This window comes from Phocoena sinus, chromosome 11 (genome assembly GCF_008692025.1).
Source record: "Phocoena sinus isolate mPhoSin1 chromosome 11, mPhoSin1.pri, whole genome shotgun sequence".
NCBI classification, from domain to species: Eukaryota; Metazoa; Chordata; class Mammalia; order Artiodactyla; family Phocoenidae; genus Phocoena; species Phocoena sinus.
In genome coordinates this window covers 1,257,036-1,276,689 of record NC_045773.1, presented here as the reverse complement: position 1 = coordinate 1,276,689, position 19,654 = coordinate 1,257,036, and the positions used below count along the sequence as shown (strand labels likewise).

At 45.9% G+C, this 19,654-nt stretch overlaps 2 protein-coding genes and 1 non-coding gene across 3 annotated transcripts in view; 1 reads left to right on the top strand and 2 right to left on the bottom strand.

Annotated features, from left to right (window-relative positions):
- Positions 1-19,654, bottom strand: part of KBTBD12 (kelch repeat and BTB domain containing 12) — a 44,524-nt gene that overhangs the window by 12,556 nt on the left and 12,314 nt on the right. Inside the window, 1 exon segment of the mRNA XM_032649002.1 lies at positions 1,645-1,842. Coding sequence (XP_032504893.1) covers positions 1,645-1,842 — 198 coding nt within the window.
- Positions 2,419-2,929, bottom strand: LOC116762236 (60S ribosomal protein L28-like). Its single transcript, XM_032649004.1, has one exon. The coding sequence runs from the start codon at positions 2,895-2,897 to the stop codon at positions 2,487-2,489; it is 411 nt and encodes a 136-aa protein (XP_032504895.1). The 5' UTR covers positions 2,898-2,929; the 3' UTR covers positions 2,419-2,486.
- Positions 13,532-13,638, top strand: LOC116763008. Its single transcript, XR_004352424.1, has one exon. It is a non-coding gene; the product is annotated as a U6 spliceosomal RNA (small nuclear RNA).

The following is a 19,654-nucleotide window of genomic DNA, read 5'->3' as shown; positions in this document are numbered from 1 at the left end:
ATTTGCTGGAGTAGATTAACACAAATTCCAGACAGCATGTCATTTTCATCCATAAAAACTTCTACACAGTCTCTCATCGTTCATAACGTTTTTCCTTTTTCTTCCTCTTTCATATAAAACTACAATGCCATTATTATTGTGACCTAAAATTAACCGTTCCTTAATATCCTCTAATACTCCAGTCCACACTCAGATTTCCCAGATTACCTGAAAAATATCTTTCTCCACAAGATTTGTTTGAATCAGGAGCCAGGTAAGGTCCACTCGTTGTATTTGGTTCATATACCTCCTAAGTCTCTTTTAATTTCTAATGAAAACTTTATTCTTTAACTTACATGTAATTCCGTGCTTTAAAAATGAAGGGAGGCGTATAGCAGGCTTGGTTTTGCTGCAGGGGCAGCTCTATTTTAATGGGGCATGCTTCCAAAATTGTAAGTACTCCTGGGGCATGTTTCTCCTGGCTATGTCCTGGCCTAGTACTTCTATTAGGAAGGTTAGAATTAAACTGTTAATCATTTTTACTGTAGCTGCATTCTACCTTACTTACTCATGCAACTAATCAAACTTTGGAGACAGTTAATTATTAAATTTGTGCATATTTAAAAATCTCCCTGGACTTCCCTGGTGGTCCAGTGGGTAAGACGCCGTGCTCCCAGGGCAGGGAGCCCCGGTTCAATCCCTGGCTGGGGAACTAGATTCTGCATGCCACCAACAGCCTGCATGCCTTGACTAAAAGATCTGGTGTGCCACAACTAAGACCCGGCACAGCCAACCAGAATAAATAAATAAACAAATATTTTAAAAAATAAAATAAAGAATAAAAATCTCCCTGTTACTATAAAAAACTATAAATCCGTACTGTAGATTGCAATGATGGTGGCAATTAGATATGTGGAAGCTGAGTTTGGTAATAAACACGTAGATTAGGTATTATTTTAGAAAGGCTTTCAAGCAATTTATTTCTCGTGTCAGTAGTGGGGAGTAAGAGAGTTTTCCGAGGGCAGGATTTCAGTAAAGATCAATAAATGCAGAGCTAACCCCCCGCGTTTCTGGTCATTCCCCTATTTCCATGCGGTCTTCATATTTTTATTTATTTAAAAAAAAATACTTATTTACTTATTTATTTTGGCTACCGCAGGTCTTAGATGTGGCAGGCGGGCTCCTTAGTTGCAGCATGTGGGCTCCTTAGTTGCGGCATGCAAACTCTCAGTTGCAGCAAGCATGTGGAATCTAGTTCCCCGACCAGGGATTGAACTCGGGCCCCCTGCATTGGGAGCACAGAGTCTTATCACTGCCCCACCAGGGAAGTCCCTCTTCATATTTTTAAATCTCTCCTTTAGTCCTACAATCTGGCATTAGCCTTCCCTCCCCCATTTCTCCTCTTGTGTTCAACTCACGTTTATTGTGTGTCTGCTGTGTGCCAGACACATTACAGACCAGATCTCACTTAATTCTTATGACATCCCGTGGAGGGAGTAGCCCCACTTTGTGGACGTGAAAACCCAAGGTCAGAGGTTGGTGAGTTGCCCAAGGTCACTGCTTTTGCCAGTGCCCCCTGCTCTTAGGATTGTTCGTTGGGTCAGTTAAGGGAGGTGAAAATCGACATCAAAGGAGGTTACAAAACATTTAAAACTCGGCCAGTACCTGCTCCGTGGAAGCCCCCGCAGACGTACAGCTTCCCGTCCACGGCTCCTGCATTGGTAGAATTGGTGCGAAGTGAGAGCAGGGGGCTGGGCATGGGTGGGCCCTCCCTCCAGAAGTCCCCGTCCGGGTTGTAGATCTCCACTGTGTCAAGGCACTTCCGAACCTGACCCTTGTCTCGACCTATGCAGCCGATTCCACCTGCAGAGGGTGACACAGAAAGGAGGTGACCAGAGCTGAGATGTCCCCATGGGCAGTGCCCCCTTTCTGCCGGGTCTGTATCTCAGGCTCGTGGACCTTGGTGTGCTTCTGTGGCCTGGTGCTTCTTCTGAGATAATTTGTAAGCAATGGTAATGTCTACTGTGGACTCCATAGCCAAGGCTAATCTCGTTTTATCCATAGTATTCTGTTTGTGCTCACCCATGAGGCTGATTCCACCACAGGCTTTATAACCTACAACATCCAACACTGACTCACACAATGACCCTCCCTTTAGAGGAAGAATTTCCGGTTTGAATGTGAGGGTGACCCGGTTCTGACATCTGCCTTCCTGTTCGTTATGATTCCACAGACCTGGCTAGAGAGGCAAACATCCTTTCCATCCCCATCATTGCCAGCCTGTCTCTCTTTCTCTTCTTGTTTATTTTATTTTTTATTTTTGGCTGCTCCGCACGGCATGCCGGTTCTTAGTTCCCTGACCAGGGGTCGAACCCGGGCCCCCTGCAGTGGAAGCACAGAGTCCTAACCACTGGACCACCAGGGAAATCCTTCTCCCTCTTTTTTTTTTTTTTTTTTGCGGCAAGTCAGCTGACAGCTTTATTGCATTGGGGAAGGGGACAGATTGCTCAGGAGCTCTTGGTGGGGCGGGTCTGCTGCCTCTTCACCATCACAGGCTTCTGGCTGCGCAGGATGGCGCTGGCTCTGCGGATGGCAGCCATACGCAAATCCGGGCGGTACTTGTTCTTTCGGATCATGTGCCGGCTGCTGCTGAGGGTGGCCCGGGCGTTCTTGTTGATGGACCGCACGTAAGAAGTGGCTGGCTTTCGCTGGCCGGATCTCCGCTTCACGACCACCACGACCCCTTTGCCGTCCTCCGCCGGCTCCACGCCCACGGTCTTGCGGTGAATGAGCCCGTTGTAGCGAAAGGAGTTGCAGGCCTTCAGGTTATTGGGTTCGTTGCTGTACGTCTGCTTATTCCTCTTGATCAAGAAGCTGGAGCAGTTCCGCACGACCATCCATTGCAGATGCGGGGACATGGCGGCAGCTCCTCTTGTGGCGGTGGCCGGATACGGCCCCCTCTTAAGTGGCAGGAATTTTTCCCCATTAGAGCAGGGCCAGTCTTTGGTAAATTTCAGGTTTGGGGGTCGGAGGGAAGCCCCAAACACAAATGCGTGATGCGTCTTCCATTTTTGAGTGACACAGTTCCTTCGGTAGATATTCCCTGATTACCTGTTACTCGCAGGGCAGCATGCTCAGGATGGGGAGCTGAGAAGGACGAGCGAGGTATGTTTCTTGCCGTTATTAAGAACTTAATGGGGTGGGGCCTTCCCTGGCGGGCCAGTGAGTGGGACTCTGCCTTCCCGTGCAGGGGGTGAGGGTTCGATCCTTGGTCGGGGAGCTAGGATCCCGCATGCCTCGCGGCCAAAACATCAAGGCATAAAACAGAATCAGTATTGTAACGAATTCAATAAAGACTTGAAAAATGGTCCACATCCGAAAAAACTTAAAAAAGAAAAATTAATGTGGTGCAAAGGGCCATATACACAAACAGATAGCGACATCACGACAAGTACCTTAAAAGAGATACACATTACACTCAGAAGTCCAGAGACTGTAGCAAGTAGCAGAAATATCATTTACATAATTGTGACTTTAAGTACAACGCTGCATGGGAAAGTAATGGCATAAGAATTTCCAATCCGCTGTAATAAGAAGCACAAGTTTGTAGGTGACCTTTTTTGTACCGCCACGAAAGGTCTTAAATGTCAGGGCTATATTTCCTGATCTGAAGCGTGGCTCCTGGGATGGAGGTGCATCCCCTGGAAGGAGAGACAGTCCTCTCTTTGGTGCCCTCATTCCATGCAGACCCAATCTGGTGACCTGGTCTACACGACCAATCAAAGTTGGGGGAGTGCTGGCCTCAGGCTACTCGTGGAGGGTCCTGGAAGGGTCAGTGCAGTGGGGTGTGGGTGAGGGCTTGGCTCTGTTGTTTATAGCAACACCAAGACCAGAACCGAGACTGCTCTCATCACATGGCCTTTACTCAATGTGTCACTTAGAGATTAATCACATGACACCTCATGGCATTTCCTCTTTTGTGTGATTTACTTCCTTTTCCCATCGTCATGCTGGTCGGATGGTCCTTCCGTGCATCGTCACGTGGTTTCCTATCTTCCTTCAGTACTGCACCCCAGGACCTAGCACAGCGCCTGCCTGCCATGTGCGGGTCTGGAATGAATGAACCAGAAAGTTAACTTTTCCTCAGCTTCCTCTGGCCTAGTGGATATGCTACAGGCTCACTGAGGGCAAAGACCACTTTTCACCTGTCTTATATCTCACAGTGCCTGACACATGGTACTCAGTGAATCCGAGAAGATTGATGGGAACAGCTTATTTTCACCCTGGTTGGGACTCACGCAGACATAAGAGGACTTCAGAGGGAACCTTTTTGTTCTCTTTGCCTATGGAGCCTGGCCTGTTTCCTGTCTCAGTACGAACCCAGGGATCAAGGCTATAAACTCAGGAAGCTCTTAGCTGCTTTCCCTCTTTTCCGCCTGGATAAATAATTTAGCCCGTTACCGTGCCAAGTCTGAGCAGCAGCGTTTCCAAGGAGGGGACACGCCGGCCTCAGTTAACTGCACACTCTGTTCACAGGCCCTCTTCCAGTGTGGCGCTGGGGCAGCTGGAGGCTTCTTAGTCCAACAAAAAGTGGAATTTCCTATCTGTGGGGCAGGATGGGCTTAAAGAAGAGGATTTATCTTTAGCAGTTGACCATGGCAACCACCCATCAGGTAAGAACAAGATGAATTGGCTACCTGCTCCGTAAGAGATACTATTCGGCTGGTTTATATTATGAGCACTTTAGAAGACCAGTCTGTGGGGGCAAACAGATGAAATGCAAGTCGCTCAGAGCCAGTCTGGGCACACCCAGCAGCCAGCAACCTGGGCGTAATCAGAAGTGCACATAAAAGCCCGTTAAGAAAGCTTCCCCAACATAAAGCATATAAAGAATGGGTATTATTCTCTCGGTTGTTGAAATAATTAGAGTGCTTGTCATTTTCGTTTCCCTTTTACTAAGTGTATTTAATTATAACGTTCAGCCTTTACGCTACAAAACTAAACTTCTACATAGGTACCCTTTCTGTTTGGTTGTCAGACAGTTCACAGGCTCCACTCGGGTGACACGGGCTTGCAGGCTCTGCCTTTGTTTCTGACCGCCCGCCCCTGAATACACTCTCTGTCTCACTTGGATGTAATTCTACCACCAAGTACACTCTCAGCACCACTCTGTTACCAGCGACTTAATGAGCTTAAACTGAAAGTGAATGCTGATTAGATAAATAATCAAATAAAAGCATGGTCTTTATTAATAAGTCAGCACCAGTACGACAAGAGAACTCTTTTGATCCTGGGGTAGGATCAGCACATCTTTAGAATTTCAATGAGATACCTCATATCTTTAATTTACATGCCATCAGTACCTCTGCGCCTGACTTTCCTTTATTCAAAAACAGGCAAATAGAAGTTATCTTTGCAAGTCATACCCCAGTGGACCTCCAGTGCAAAATATATACTTTAGGTTTTATTGGTGGGGTCAGGGGGTGTGGATTATAGAAGAAGATGCCTCTCTCTCTTTTATTTCTACCAAGATGAAGGCCTGCTTTCTTTGTGTTTGGTGGTCATAGAGTCTTTCCCTCTGCAGGGCATGGGAGGAACCGTCTCCCCACACCAAGCCTGGCCGGGCACTGGCAGAGGGTGGGGGCGTGGTCCTTCCCTGACATCCTCTAGGACTTACTGTCCATGGGGCCTTGAACACAGCGGGGCTGGTTCCTGACGTCCTTCTGCCTGCAGTCCTGCCTTCAGGTGACAGGCTGCACCCCAAAGGGGAGGGTGAGTCTGGAGCAGTTCTCACCAGCTCCCAAAGTTGCTTGCACGGCTCAACAGGCTTTAATAATATATTCACTGTTGAAGGCTCCCGTGGACCAGGGAAAAAGCATGTGGGCTTTCGGAAACAGACCATGGTTCATATGCCTGTGTCACCACTTATAGCTGGACAACTTTGGTCAGTACAATTTCTCTAAGTCTCAGTTTTCTCATCTGTTAAGTTTCGGATAATAATTCCAATTTCATAAGTTGTTGCAAAGGTTAACTTATAGGTAACTATGTAAAGGTGGAGGAGGGCGAGGAGGATGGACATGCGCTGTAAACTATTCCCAAGTACTATGATGGGAATTTCCTTTTAGTTCTTCCCATGCACTCCGTGTGATGGTCAGTCTTCCTCTCTCGTGTTCCAGGACATTGTGTAAGTGAAGCAGGGCTCACTGAAGCCGCTGGTCTTAGGTCTGCGTGATCTCAGTTTAATTGTCTGCTGCATCTATGATTGATGGCTGTAGGGGCGAAGCTCTCTTAAATGTTTACTTTGAGGTTGGATAGAGCCAGTCAGAGGCTGAAGGGCTGAGAAATAAGCTGAGCCTTCAGGTGGGGAGAAAGTTTCGCTGACACGATGGATCAGAGTAATGCACTGGTCGAACATTCGAGAGGGGTAGGAGCTGTCAGGTGGCAGCATAGGAGACAGTCACGCTAATATAATGCTCGCGACAATGTCCTTCTCACCCTGGTTGTCTGCTCTCTGGTTTTCTTCTTCACTCATTTCGGAGCTCCAGATTTGGAGCCTAAAGCGCTAGAAGACATGATCTAGCTTCTTGTCCCTTCTTAGGGCTCTCTTGGGTATTTTCAGAAAAAAAGCCCTTCAGGACAGGGTGGAAAGTAGGCTCATCTGCCTTTTGCAAACTTCCGGGTCACGCCGTAGGCCTGTCTAAGTGTGTTGGGCTCACAGGACACGGGTGGTGGTGCTCTCTCGTGTGCGCACACCCTTTCCACCCACTAACCCCTCCCTGCCCTTCGCCAGCCTTTTCTTGCTAAGAAAACGTCCATCTGCATTCTGTTCGCTCCTCAAAACAGATGATCAGGAAAATCAAGTAAAAGAGCTGAAAGGGCAGACCAAGTTGCACTGGCTAGAGCCTGGATTTGCTTGATTTTGGAGGGAAACTCAGGTGCTTGAAATGTCTTATCATTGCCAAGAGGAAATGTAGACAGTTGACCAGAAAGTTCTGGCACTGAGCCTTGGGTGCCAAATAAGCTGCAATTACAGAATCACTGTCCCATCTGTGGCTGATTCCAGATGACCCCTGGGCTTCCGTCCGGCCCAGCCCTGGGCCTCGGATTTCAACGCGCCTCGCCCGTCAGTTCTTTCCAATCCTGGGCTCATCTTTTCCTTGTTTCTTGCCAATCCCACTTCCCCAGCCTGTCCTGCAGGTCCAAAAGCTGAGCCCACAGTGGGGGAGGGAGAGCCCGGGGTCGTGGTTGGGAGCCCGAGTGCAGATGCCACAAGTTCAGACTAATGTCACTGTCCCCACGCCTGCTCGTCACCCAGTTCTGCCGACAGGACCCCTCAGACATCTCAGGCCTGTCCCTTCCCCGTAGGTGTACAGAGCTTGGATGACCGGACACCGCACTGCGCCGTGCTCACCTTCCTTCCCCTCCCATCGCCCCCCACCCTGCATCCCCAGCACCCTGTGCTCCAGGCTCTCCCAGCTGCCTGCAGTTCCCCAAGCAGTGAGGTTATTCATCTCCAGGCCTTCGCTTAGGCTGGTTTCTGCCTGGACTGGCCTCTCCTCCCCAACGTGACAAACTCCTCTTTCAAGGCTCAGCTCTGTAGCCACCCCTAGGAAAGCCTTCGTATCTCTGCAAGCGGCCATTCCCTCCTCGAGCCTCTGCTGCCCTCTGAACAGAGGTCAAGATTCCTATAAATAGTGCTGCTCTTACTTATCTCTGTGCACGTTTCCCTATTTGATTAGGCTGTGAGTCACTGGAGGGCAGAAGAATGTCTAATTCACATCTGTACGCCCCACGCTTTTCAGCCGGGGCAGACAGTCAAGAAAAAATAACTGAGCGCGTGAATGGACCAGCTTCTCACTCACCTGCATCCCGGGTACTTTTTTTTTCTTCTTATGCTCTTTTGTCAAAACAAAAAGTGATGACTAGCTTTCCAGAATGTGTCAAGCGCTGAGTCCAAACAGCTGAAAACTCACTTCCTGTCAGATAATAAATATTACCTTCTTAAGGATATAGGACCCTCAGTCCAGCTATGGAGAGAAATTGTTGGTGTCTGTTGTTGGGCTCATTTTCCCCCCAGGTCTGCCTGCCTGAACCATCACTAACCTCCCTTAACTTGGGCTGGACATAACCTAACAGGACACAGGCCAAGTTTATACTAGTACTTCTCTCAAGTGACCCTGCAAAGAACCATTAATCAAATATATTCCACACCTTGGAAATGTAGACACACAAGATGTAAAGTATGAAGGCGAAGTATGCATCATTCTGTTCCCTGAGTTTCTTCTAAAGGAGGCTTGACAGTATGTGCTGAATAACTACTATAGAAAAAAGGTCTTGAGACTTCCCTGGCGGTCCAGTGGTTAGGACTCTGGTGCTTTCACTACCGGGGCCCAGGTTTGATCCCTGGTCGGGGAACTAAGATCCCACAAGCTGCATGGCACGGCCAAAAAAAAAAAGAAGATCTTAATAAGTCTTTGGTATGTTTATCTTTTGTGTAAATAAAATGATTTACAGAAAGTGATAATTTGTGCTCATTTCTATATTTACCCAAGAACAGGTAAAGGAAGGGAGTAATTAAAAAAAATGATCACATGTATAAATGGATAAAGTAGTTGAAGATAATACATTTTACTCAAAATGACAGAATTTTAAAATAATTGATATCTTCTTCAAAACATCAAAGTTTTTCCATTTCAAGTCTTCATGCTGTTTTAAAACATATATTACGTTATTCCCCACCGTAGTGAATTGACGATTTCAGATTGAACATTTTCTTAAGGATTCAGAAGTAGCAATACGATCTGTTTTCATAATATGCTATGAACATAGATGGTTCTATACACTAGGCTACATGAAGACATACCTAAGATTTGCTTTGTTGAGCAAAATTCTTTTTTTTTTTTTTTTTCTTTTTCTTGCGGTACACGGGCCTCTCACTGTCGTGGCCTCTCCTGCCGCGGAGCACAGGCTCCGGACGCGCAGGCTCAGTAGCCGTGGCTCACGGGCCCAGCCGCTCTGCGGCATGTGGGATCCTCCCGGACCGGGGCACGAACCCGTGTCCCCTGCATCGGCAGGCAGACTCCCAACCACTGCGTCACCAGGGAAGCCCTGTTGAACAAAATTCTTGCTATCGGTGTGGCTTTTAGCAATTTACCTCTTTTCATAAAAGCAAAGCATAAAACATGTAGTAGCACAGGGCTTTGGCTGTGTTCTCTTAAGCTTTTCTGCAAACATAAACAGCAAGTCAGAGGCCTGGACAGCATCCTCCTAAGACATTCTCATCTGTTCTCAGTAGCATCATCATCTCTGTCCATCAGGGGTTTTCGCACTGTAGAAGCTTCCGAACATTCTCTCATTTCAGCGTCAAAAACACTTTAAACTTCTAGTTAGTTTTAAGCAATCTGTAAGCATACTTTGGCTATCCATTTCCTATCCGTACTACGTGTTAGAGAATAACAAGTTTAAGGTGTTTTTTCTTCCATAAGACACCGTCTACTGAGAAATCAAAGACAAATATGAAACCATTATAATACAGCATTGTAATTATACATTGACCGAATGGAGTGCAATTTCTCACTAATTGTCACGATGAAATGTGGAACTGTCCACACTTTGTGAATTTGTAGGATGTCAGTGATGAAAATGACTAAAGCTAAGCTGCGATTTGAGAGCCATAGGCAAACTTTGGCCTCTGAGAGTACTTAGTTCCGGGCTCCCCACTGAGGGTGCCAGATCATCAAGGTGAAGCTCCTTCATAGGATGAACTGCAGATACATTTCATGGACACTGACATCAAAAACATGGTGAGTCATTCGGTGCAGTTCAAATCCAAGTCTTTTCTCAGAATAAACAGACACTGGCATTCCCTGGAGAACTTCTCTGGCCGTTGAAAAAGTACATTTCTTTCCTTGTTCAACCTGAGCTTGAGAAGTATGTCTCTAAGCCCAGAACGCTCTTGGAATGAGTTCAGAACGTACCCAACAGCCTGCTCTGATGACCTGTGAGTGCAGGATGCTCTGACCAGTGGGCTGACCTAGCTTCCTGGAACACATGTGCTGTCCAAGGGAAGACACCTTGCCTCATTCATCTCTGGGTCGCTCCTAAAAGCCAGCTCAGGGCCCGATTATGTTCCATACATAGGCTTAGTCAATATTTTGCGCGTATAAAACCTCCATTAACAGGATGTCACCTCTTCCTTTCCTCACAGTATCAGTGTTTCTCAACGTGCAGTCCTGTGGGCATTCCCACCAGAATCGCCTGACGCTTAGCTCAGATCCCCAGGTCCCACTTCAGACCCACTAGCCCAGAACTGGCCAAGGGTGAGGGCCAGGAATCTGCCATTTTAATGAACAGCCTGGGTGATCTGAGGCAAACTTATATTTATTAAAAAACTGTTTGGAATTTTATGTATTTATTTTTTAATATTTATTTGGTTGCGCAGAGTCATAGTTGCGGCCGGCGGGCTCCTTAGCTGTGGCATGCGAACTCTTAGGTGCAGCATGTGGGATCTAGCTCCCTGACCAGGGATCCAGCCTGGGCCCCCTGCATTGGGAGCGCAGAGTCTTCACCACTGCGCCACCAGGGAAGTCTCCAGAAATTTATCAAAAGAAAGAAAAAGGAAAAACCTTAACCATGATGAAACTTGGTCCTTATATCTCACAGCATAATTCACCTCTAGACTGATCTCTGACACGCATTTACTGCAGTAACTGGAACCCTCTGTGTAACCCCCGTCGTGGTGCGCAGGGGCAGAGTGCTGTCCGATGGAGAAAACAACACCCGTAGCCGCGTGGGGAGACTTGCTATTAGCTGGCTTCTCGGACAGGGAAGTGAAAACTCCCTGCTTTAAAAAATTCTCCACAAGGCCTGTAACCCTGATGATTTTTGAGGCTTTTGCCCTGATGGAAGAGCAGGATAGAAAGGTCAATTCAGTCACCTGACGTTTGTAAGCATCCATCACGTGGAGCAGGCCTGGCAGCTGTCAGAAGAGACACAGACAAGACCCTGCCCCCGATGGTCCCAGGAGCATGGGGAGGGCCACGGGCAGAGGCAGAGCAGCCTTGCCAAGAACAGTGCCACTAATTCACACAAACCACCTCGAGGAGATGGCATTTCTGCCAGACCCTGAAGGATGCGTTGTCCAGAGGCAGAGGCTTAAAAGCAGAGGGAAGAGCGTAAACAAAGTGCAGAAGGGAGGCTTGTTCAGGAATGACCCTCAGAGCCCAAGGCTGGGGCTGGGAGGGATGTGGCTGCAGAGGCTGGCTGGGGCCAGCCTGAGAAAGGTCTAAATGTTTCCACAAATAGATTCTGGTGCTCAGTTTCTATATTTGACTTCGCCTGACCTGTCAACCTAAAGCAACTTCTGAATACAATTTGACTTTTTAAAAACACTTGATGGGGGGCTTCCCTGGTGGCACAGTGGTTAAGAATCCACCTGCCATGCAGGGGATACAGGTTCGATCCCTGGTCCGGGAGGATCCCACATGCCGTGGAGCGACTAAGCCTGTGTACCACTACTACCGAGCCTGTGCTCTAGAGCCGGTGAGCCACAACTACTGAAGCCCGCGTGCCTAGAGCCCGTGCTCTGCAACAAGAGAAGCCACCACAATGAGAAGCCTACGCACCGCAACGAAGAGTAGCCCCCGCTCACTGCAACTAGAGGAAGCCTGCGCGCAGAAACAAAGACCCAATGCAGCCAAAAATAAATACATTTTTATTTTTTTTTGCGGTACGTGGGCCTCTCACTGTCGTGGTCCTTCCCGTTGCGCAGCACAGGCTCCAGACGCGCAGGCTCAGCGGCCATGGCTCACGGGCCCCGCCACTCCGCGGCACGTGGGATCCTCCCGGACCGGGGCACGATCCCGTGTCCCCTGCATCGGCAGGCGGACTCTCAACCACTGCGCCACCAGAGAAGCCCATAGATTTATTTTTTTAAAAATAAAATTAAATGAAATTAAAAAAGAAAGAAAAGGTTTTAAAAAAAACCCCACACTTGATGGAAACGCCAAGTATACTTAACGAACGTACATTGTCATTTCAGAAGCAAGCATAATATATTCAAAAGTGTAACTAATACTATGAGAGCTAAAGTTTATCTCACAACATTTTTCAAAGAGAGAACCCCTGGTACCATATTCAAGTCGGTATTTTTATAACACAGCATCAACAAGAGCTCACAATTGGGTTTGATGAGGTGGAGCCCAGAAGGTTCTATGTTTCTCAAAACTTCACTAGTAAGAGTCTGCATCTAATTCGTTTCCTACTTGATTCTTCATAAAAGTAGGATTGAAAGCCTTTAAAATGAGGAGTTAACGTTTTCTCATAGCAATAGGATATATTAACCTAAAATTTTTTGGACTATCTTTTTAAAGAACTTGTTTTAGAAGATTAAGATATATTTTGGATTAAAGTAGTTTGTCTCATAATGAGCTCTCATGGTACAAATGACAAAAGATCTTTCTTAAAACACAAAGCATCTTAAAATGCATGACCTTGAGTGGCACCCTTCTCCTCGGTCTCCTACCAGAGGATTTCAAAGGGTTCTGTCATCAAGACACAGCCCTACTCTTTCCTGCTCTCCTGAGAAAGGGCTACCCGAGAAAGCTCTCAGAAAAAAGTCAAAATGGAAACCAGCCCATTTTAAATACCTGGGTTTTTAGTAAGGGCCTCGTTTATTCATAAGGTTCATATAGACTCTTTAAATTATTTTAAGCTTTCCAGCAAGTTACGCACCAGAAGAGCCAGTTGCAGTGTGGGGAAGCTGGTAAAGTGCACACGTAACTGCATGAGCAACAGAGCCACTTTAAGCAAACGATCTAGGCATATCTTTTTCTGCATTTTTAAGAAGGAAATATATAGTTTTCCAGGAAAAACCATCCAATAGCTGACTAGTACACCCCTTGGTAGTTTGCCATAATTCCAGAAATCATTTTCATCTAAATTCAGATTACTCATGGTATCTGTGATGACATGGTTTTCAAAAACAAGCATTTCCACAATGAAAATTTAGCGCAGATTTTAACTGAGGCCAACATTCTTAAATCTTTACAACTCAAATTAAATTAGGGTCAGCATTAGCCAGAGGGTCCAGCAGTCTGACTGGTTCACCTTAGTTCCCACGGAAGAACACACCCTAGGCAATATTTTAAGAGTCCCTCCCCACGCAGAAGTGCAGGCTGTGTGAATGTGCACTGGGCCATTGTGTGTGTTTGCAAGGAGAGGAAGTGAAGAGAGTAGAAAGAGACGGTCCTTAGACTCCAAGTGCATGAGGACAGGGTGACCCCAGCACAAGGACGGCCCCTCAGTAGGCTGCACGGCCAGGACAGAGACCTGTTGAGGGTGGAGCTGGAATACTGCAGGCTACAAAGGAAGATTTTGAGCATTATTAGGGCACTAGAGTGTAAAAGGACCCTTTGCCACTTATTTCAGTAATAATAATCCCTATCATTATCATTTATTGAGCACTTAAATGCCTGGCGCGGTATCCATCTCTCTCAAGTGTCACAACTGTGTTATTAGCATCCTCATTTTATGAATGAAGAAAACAGACTCAGCACTCGCCTCGGCAGCACATACACTAAAGTTGGAACGATACAGAGAAGATTAGCATTGCCCCTGCGCGAGGATGACACACGTATTTGTGAGGCATTCCATGGTTCTATAGCTGATTCACTTCGTTACAAAGCAGAAACTAACACACCACTGTAAAGCAATTATACTCCAATAAAGTTAAAAAAACAAAAGAAAAGAAATGATGGTCTAATCAGCCAAACACCTTTGGAAAAAAAAAAAGTAAACAGACTCAGAGAAGTGACCCAACTTGCTTAAAATCATGGGGTGTGGGCTTCCCTGGTGGCGCAGTGGTTGAGAGTCCGCCTGCCGATGCAGGGGATACGGGTTCGTGCCCCGGTCCGTGAAGATCCCACATGCCACGGAGCGGCTAGGCCCGTGAGCCATGGCCGCTGAGCCTGCGCGTCCAGAGCCTGTGCTCCGCAACGGGAGAGGCCACAACAGCGAGAGGCCCGCGTACCACAAAAAAAAAAAAAAAAAAAAATCATGGGGTGATAATAAGTTGCAGGGATAGGATATGTCTGCAGGAGGACCTTTACTTTATTTCAAGCAAAGAAGACACCTGGGAAATCTTTGTATAGATGGGATTAACTCAAAAGTTTTTTATTTTGTACTTTGGCTGCATTGGGTCTTCATTGCTGTGCAGGCTTTCTCTAGTTGCGGTGAGCAGGGGCGACTCTTTGTTGCGGTGCGCGGGCTTCTCATTGCGGTGGCTTCTGTTTGTTGTGGAGTATGGGCCCTAGGCGCGTGGGCTTCAGTAGTTGTGGCATGCAGGCTCAGTAGTTGTGGCATGCAGGCTCAGTAGTTGTGGTGCGCAGGCTTAGCGGCCATGGTGCACGGGCTTAGTTGCTCCGTGGCATGTGGGATCTTCCCGGACCAGGGCTCGAACCCGTGTCCCCTGCATTGGCAGGTGGATTCTTAACCACTGCGCTACCAGGGAAGCCCTTTTTTGTGTATTTTTATTCTTTATGTCTCTGATGATATTTTTCTCTCTTGTCTTACTGAGGGATGATGACCATTGTAACTCTGTTACTTGGCTCTCCCAAACTGTTGCTTGTGCAGCTAATTGGAAGTATGATATAGAGATAGGCTACACGAATGTTACCAATAATGATACAATACGAAAATGGAAAAAAATGTCCTTGCACTGACACGAAGGGATTACAGTTTTCTTGGGATGTAATAGTGACAGTTTACCACGAGCCCTAAAGACAGTCTACCTATGGCTCCAGTGAGGCTGATCACATCTCTAATGCAGCCCCCTGCTCCTCTCTTCCTATGTGTGAGCCAGGCTCTGGGTACCAGTCCAGGACCAGGACCAGTTGTCCTATCAGCCTATTAGTTAGACACTGTGTCTCAGTGTCCATGTCCCAATACCCTCAGGGGTTTACATCCTCTAACAGAGCCTGAAAGGACAGGACGAACGCTGGTGGAGTGGAATCCTGAGGCTAACCGTCCCATGCATGGCTGCTCTTCAGCTCAGGGGGTCCTCAACAGTTTGTCCGCCGCTTTGGCTGATGTAGAAAATAGTAAACCAAACAGTTAAAATTCCTTTGCCCAGATAGTTATGGAAATCAGCAAAGCCTTGGATTTTTCGGTTGCTAACCAAGGGGAGTCTGTGCCATTGTTGACACTTCATTTTGTACCTGGCTCAACGCCACAGATGAGGTACAACAATTTCTATCCACGCAAAAAGAAAAGTGGATTATCAAGGAAGACTCAGGCAGTTGTTGGGACGTGTTTTCATGGTCGGACCTGGAAAAATCCAGATGGTGCCTTGAGAGTGTCCTCCACCTCCTCCGTGTAATAATCTGTTACGCTTGTATGTTGCACAGCTTGATTTGTTTATCCAGAGTCTTAAATCTACAGAGCCACTGTCCTAACAAATCTTCCAACAAATGACTTAGAGACAAAAACAGAATGGACTTATGCTGATGGACATGCAAACTGAAAATCAGACCCACAGATAAAATCTTGTCTTCAAGGAGAAACAGGCACAGTGGAGGACATCTGGATCACACTCACGGTCTCTCCTTTTGCTTTGGCTGATAGAAGGCCAAAGGGGAGAGTGAGAATATATAAAAGGTCCGCACCCCTAAGAAAAAACTGTTTTTACTACAGGTATTGTAAAAAGCCAACATCAGAACTGGTTTTCAACCTGATTAATCAGTCGGTGACAGCCTGCTTCAGTGAACTTGCCTCTGGAGCAGCCGGTTAGATGGAGCCTTGCCCCTAAAGACAGCCAGTCAGAAGCTGACTCACCTCTGACCCCTCTGCCGAGGCTGACTTGACACTCCTGCCTCTGCAGTGAACACAAACCACACGTCTAAGGTTGACAACACCCCACTCCCACCTTTGTGACAACACTAATCCGAGACAAACTCCTGCCCACAATCTCGTGATTATCCATCTGCTGTGCCCAATGAGGTCTCTGACCAGCTAACCCTCCTGCACGTAGGTGAGCAAGAACGTCAGCGCTTTTGATTTCAGATACTGAGCAGTGGTCTTATCCTTTAACAGCAGCCAGTAGTCAGCATTTAATTGAGAAACAGACCAAATTCATATTCACTGGTGAAGTGAGATATTAGAGCATTAAAGTAACTCCATGTAATCTTTCTCTACCACATTTGGACTCATCCTGTTCCTGGTGCCAAGTGTATCATTCTCCTTTTTCTTCATTTGACTAATTCCCACCTGTGGTGTGAGTTAGTTACCGTCTGCATAGGTGTTACCGTGTGTCCACATAGGTGTGCACTTAGCCCTATGTACGCACGGTTATCTGTCTGTACCTTGTCCTAGGCCATCACTCCTTCTGGGCTGTCTCCCATCCCTGGGTCCTCAACACTCAGCCCAGGGTCTGACACATCTTATGCCCCGACAGGTATTCGTTGAATCATACTGCAGTATGATAAGAAAACACAGTATCTCTCTGATGGAAAGTATTAGTCTCTCTGACACCCATGTTACTCAATTGAATTGTACCTGTTATTTAAAAAGACTTACTTTCCCCTGAATTTTTTCTCCCTTCAGTTCTGAGAAGACCTCTCCTCATTTTCACTCAGCTCCTAATAACTGTTTTCCCTCAGGAGTCTCTCGACGCTGCTTCTCCCCTCGAGCCCAGGGCTCTTGCTACCTCCTTCTTCCTCCTTCCTTCAATGTATAATTTTGAATTTCTGCACTATATTTTCTCTCCTCAATATGTGTGTTTCCCCCACCCCTTTACATCTTCCTTACCTTAACAGCATGCTTTGTAATTTTAATTTTTAAAAATTTTATTTCATTGTGGTAAAAAACCTTAACATGAGATTTACCGTCTTAACAAAATTTTAAGTGCACGATACAGTATTGTTCCTTTTTTCTTGCTGTGGTGTGAGGTAATGGGCTGAACACATTTGATGGAAAGTTCCATCTTTCCCCACTGAAATTGCCCTGACACCTTTGTTAAAAATCAACTGAGTAAAAATGTAAAAATTTATTACTGAACTCTTATTTCTGTTCCATTGATATATATGTCTGCCGTTGGTTTTATACCACTATAGCTCGATTACTGTAACTCTAGGTTTTAAAAATGGGTTAAATAAGTCCTCAAACTTTGTTCTTTTTCACAATTGTTTTGGCTATTCTAGGTTCCTTGCATTTACACATAATTTTAGGACCAGCTAGTCAACTTTAAAAAACAATGAATCTATCGATCAGTTTGGGGAATATTGCTATCTTAACAATATTGAGTCTTAAAATCCATACACAAGGAATATGTCTCTGTATATTTGGCTCTTTTTGATTTATTTTTATTTTTTTCAAACAAATGCAGAAGGAACCACTTATTAAAATTAATTAATTTGTTTATTTGGCTGCATTGTCTCTTGGTTGTGGCACAGGGGATCTTTGTTGCAGCATATGGGCTTCTCTAGTTGAGGTGCGCGGGCACCAGAGCGCACAGGCTCAGTAGTTGCGGCGTGTGCGGGCTTAGTTGCCCCGCAGCGTGTGGGATCTTAGTTCCCCAAACAGGCATAGAAACCACGTCCCTTGCATTGGATTCTTAACCACTGGACCACCAGGGGAAGTCCCCTATGTAGCTCTTTGTTAACTCTCTTGGGAGTGTTTTATAGTTTTCTGTGTATGATTCTCACACTTTTTGGGTTGAATTTATTCTTACATATCTTACTCATTTCGATGTTACTGGGAAGTATTGTTTTTCCAGTTCCATTTTTGGAATGTTCATTGCTAGCACGTATAAATACAAATAAATTTAAAAAATTATTTATTTATTTGGTTGCATCAGGTCTTAGTTGTGGCTCTTGGGCTACTTAGTTGCAGCTTGCTTCCTCCTTAGTTGTGGCATGTGGGCTCCTTAGTTGCTGCACGTGGGCTCCTCAGTTGTGGCATGCATGTGGGATCTACTTCCCTGGCCAGGGATCACACCCGGGACCCCTGCATTGGGAACATGGAATCTTAAGCACTGTGCCACCAGGGAAATCCCACAATTAATTCTGTATGCTGATTTTGTATCCTGTGACTTTGGCTAAAATTAATGATTAGTTCTAGTATTTTTTTTGCTTTCTTTCTTTGACTTCCTTCCTTTCTCTGCCTCTCCCTCTCTCTCTCTCTCTCTTTTCTTGTAGCTCTCTTAGAATTTTCTACATGTAGGATTATATGATCTGTGAATAAAGACTATTAAACTCTTCCTTTCCAATCTGTATGGCTTAATTTCTTTTTATTGCCTTATTGCACTGGCTAAAACCTCTGTTTCAGTGTGAATAGGAGCAGCAAGAACAGCCACCTGTCAGTTGTTCCTGATCTTAGAAATAAGAGCTGTCTTTCATCACTACGTACCATAGCTGTAGTCTTTTCATAGATACCTTTTAATAAGTTGAGGAAATTCCCTTCTAGTCCTAATTTGTTGAGAATTTTTATTATGATAGGGGGTTGGATTTTGTTAAATGCTTTTTAAAAAATTTTTATTTTATACTGGAGTACAGTTGATTAACAATGCTGTGTTAGTTTCAGGTGTACAGCAGAGTGCTTCAGTTATACATATACGGTATCTGTTCTTTTTCAAATTCTTTTCCATTTAGGTTGTTACATAATGTTTAGTAGAGTTCCCTGTGCTATATAGTAGGTCCTTCTTGGTTATCCATTCTAAATATAGCAGGGTGTACATGTCAATCCCAAACTCCCTAACTATCCCTCCGCCTTCCCCTTCCCCCCGGTAACCATGAGTTCGTTCTCTAAGTCTGTGATATTTCTGTTTTGTAAATAATTTCAAGTCAAATGATTTTTCTACATCTATTAGATGATCATTTGGTTTTTATTCTATATTAATATGGTTTACTATATTAATTGAGTTTTTAAAATTAAAGCCACCTTGCATTCCTGCTACTCCTGGGATAAATTCCACTTGGTCATGGTATTATATATAATAATATTTTATGTCGCTGGATTCAGTTCTTTCACTTTTTTATCAAGAATTTTTGATGATATATAATCATTTTTTATGTGGTTAGACTCAGTTGCTAATTGTTTCTTTTTTTAAAATTAACGAATTATTTTTGGCTGTGTTGGGTCTTCGTTGCTGTGCGCGGCCTTTCTCTAGTTGTGCCGAGAGGGGGCTACTCATTGCGGTGGCTTCTCTTGTTGCAGAGCACGGGCTCTAGGCACGCAGGCTTCAGTAGCTGTGGCTCACGGGCTCTGGAGCGCAGGCTTAGTAGTTGTGGCACACGGGCTTCGTTGCTCTGTAGGATGTGGGATCTTCCCGGACCAGGGCTCGAACCCGTGTGCTCTGCATTGGCAGGCGGATTCTTAACCACCGTGCCACCAGGGAAGTCCTCTACTGCCTTCTTGCCTCCACTATTTCTGATAAGTCACTGGCTGAGCGTATTGTTGTTCCCCTCTATGTGACGTCATTCTTTTCTTGCTTTTAAGAATTTTCTGGGGACTTCCCTGGTGGCACAGTGGTTAAGAATCCGCCTGCCAATGCGGGGGACATGGGTTTGATCCCTGGTCCAAGAAGGTTCCACATGCCGTGGAGCAACTGAACCCATGCACCACAACTACTGAGCCTGTGCTCTAGAGCCTGCGAGCCACAGCTACTGAAGCCCGTGCGCCT

Coding starts and splice junctions, on each gene's coding strand:
- LOC116762236 (XM_032649004.1), bottom strand. CDS start 2,897: ATGTCCCCGCATCTGCAATGGATGGTCGTGCGGAACTGCTCCAGCTTC.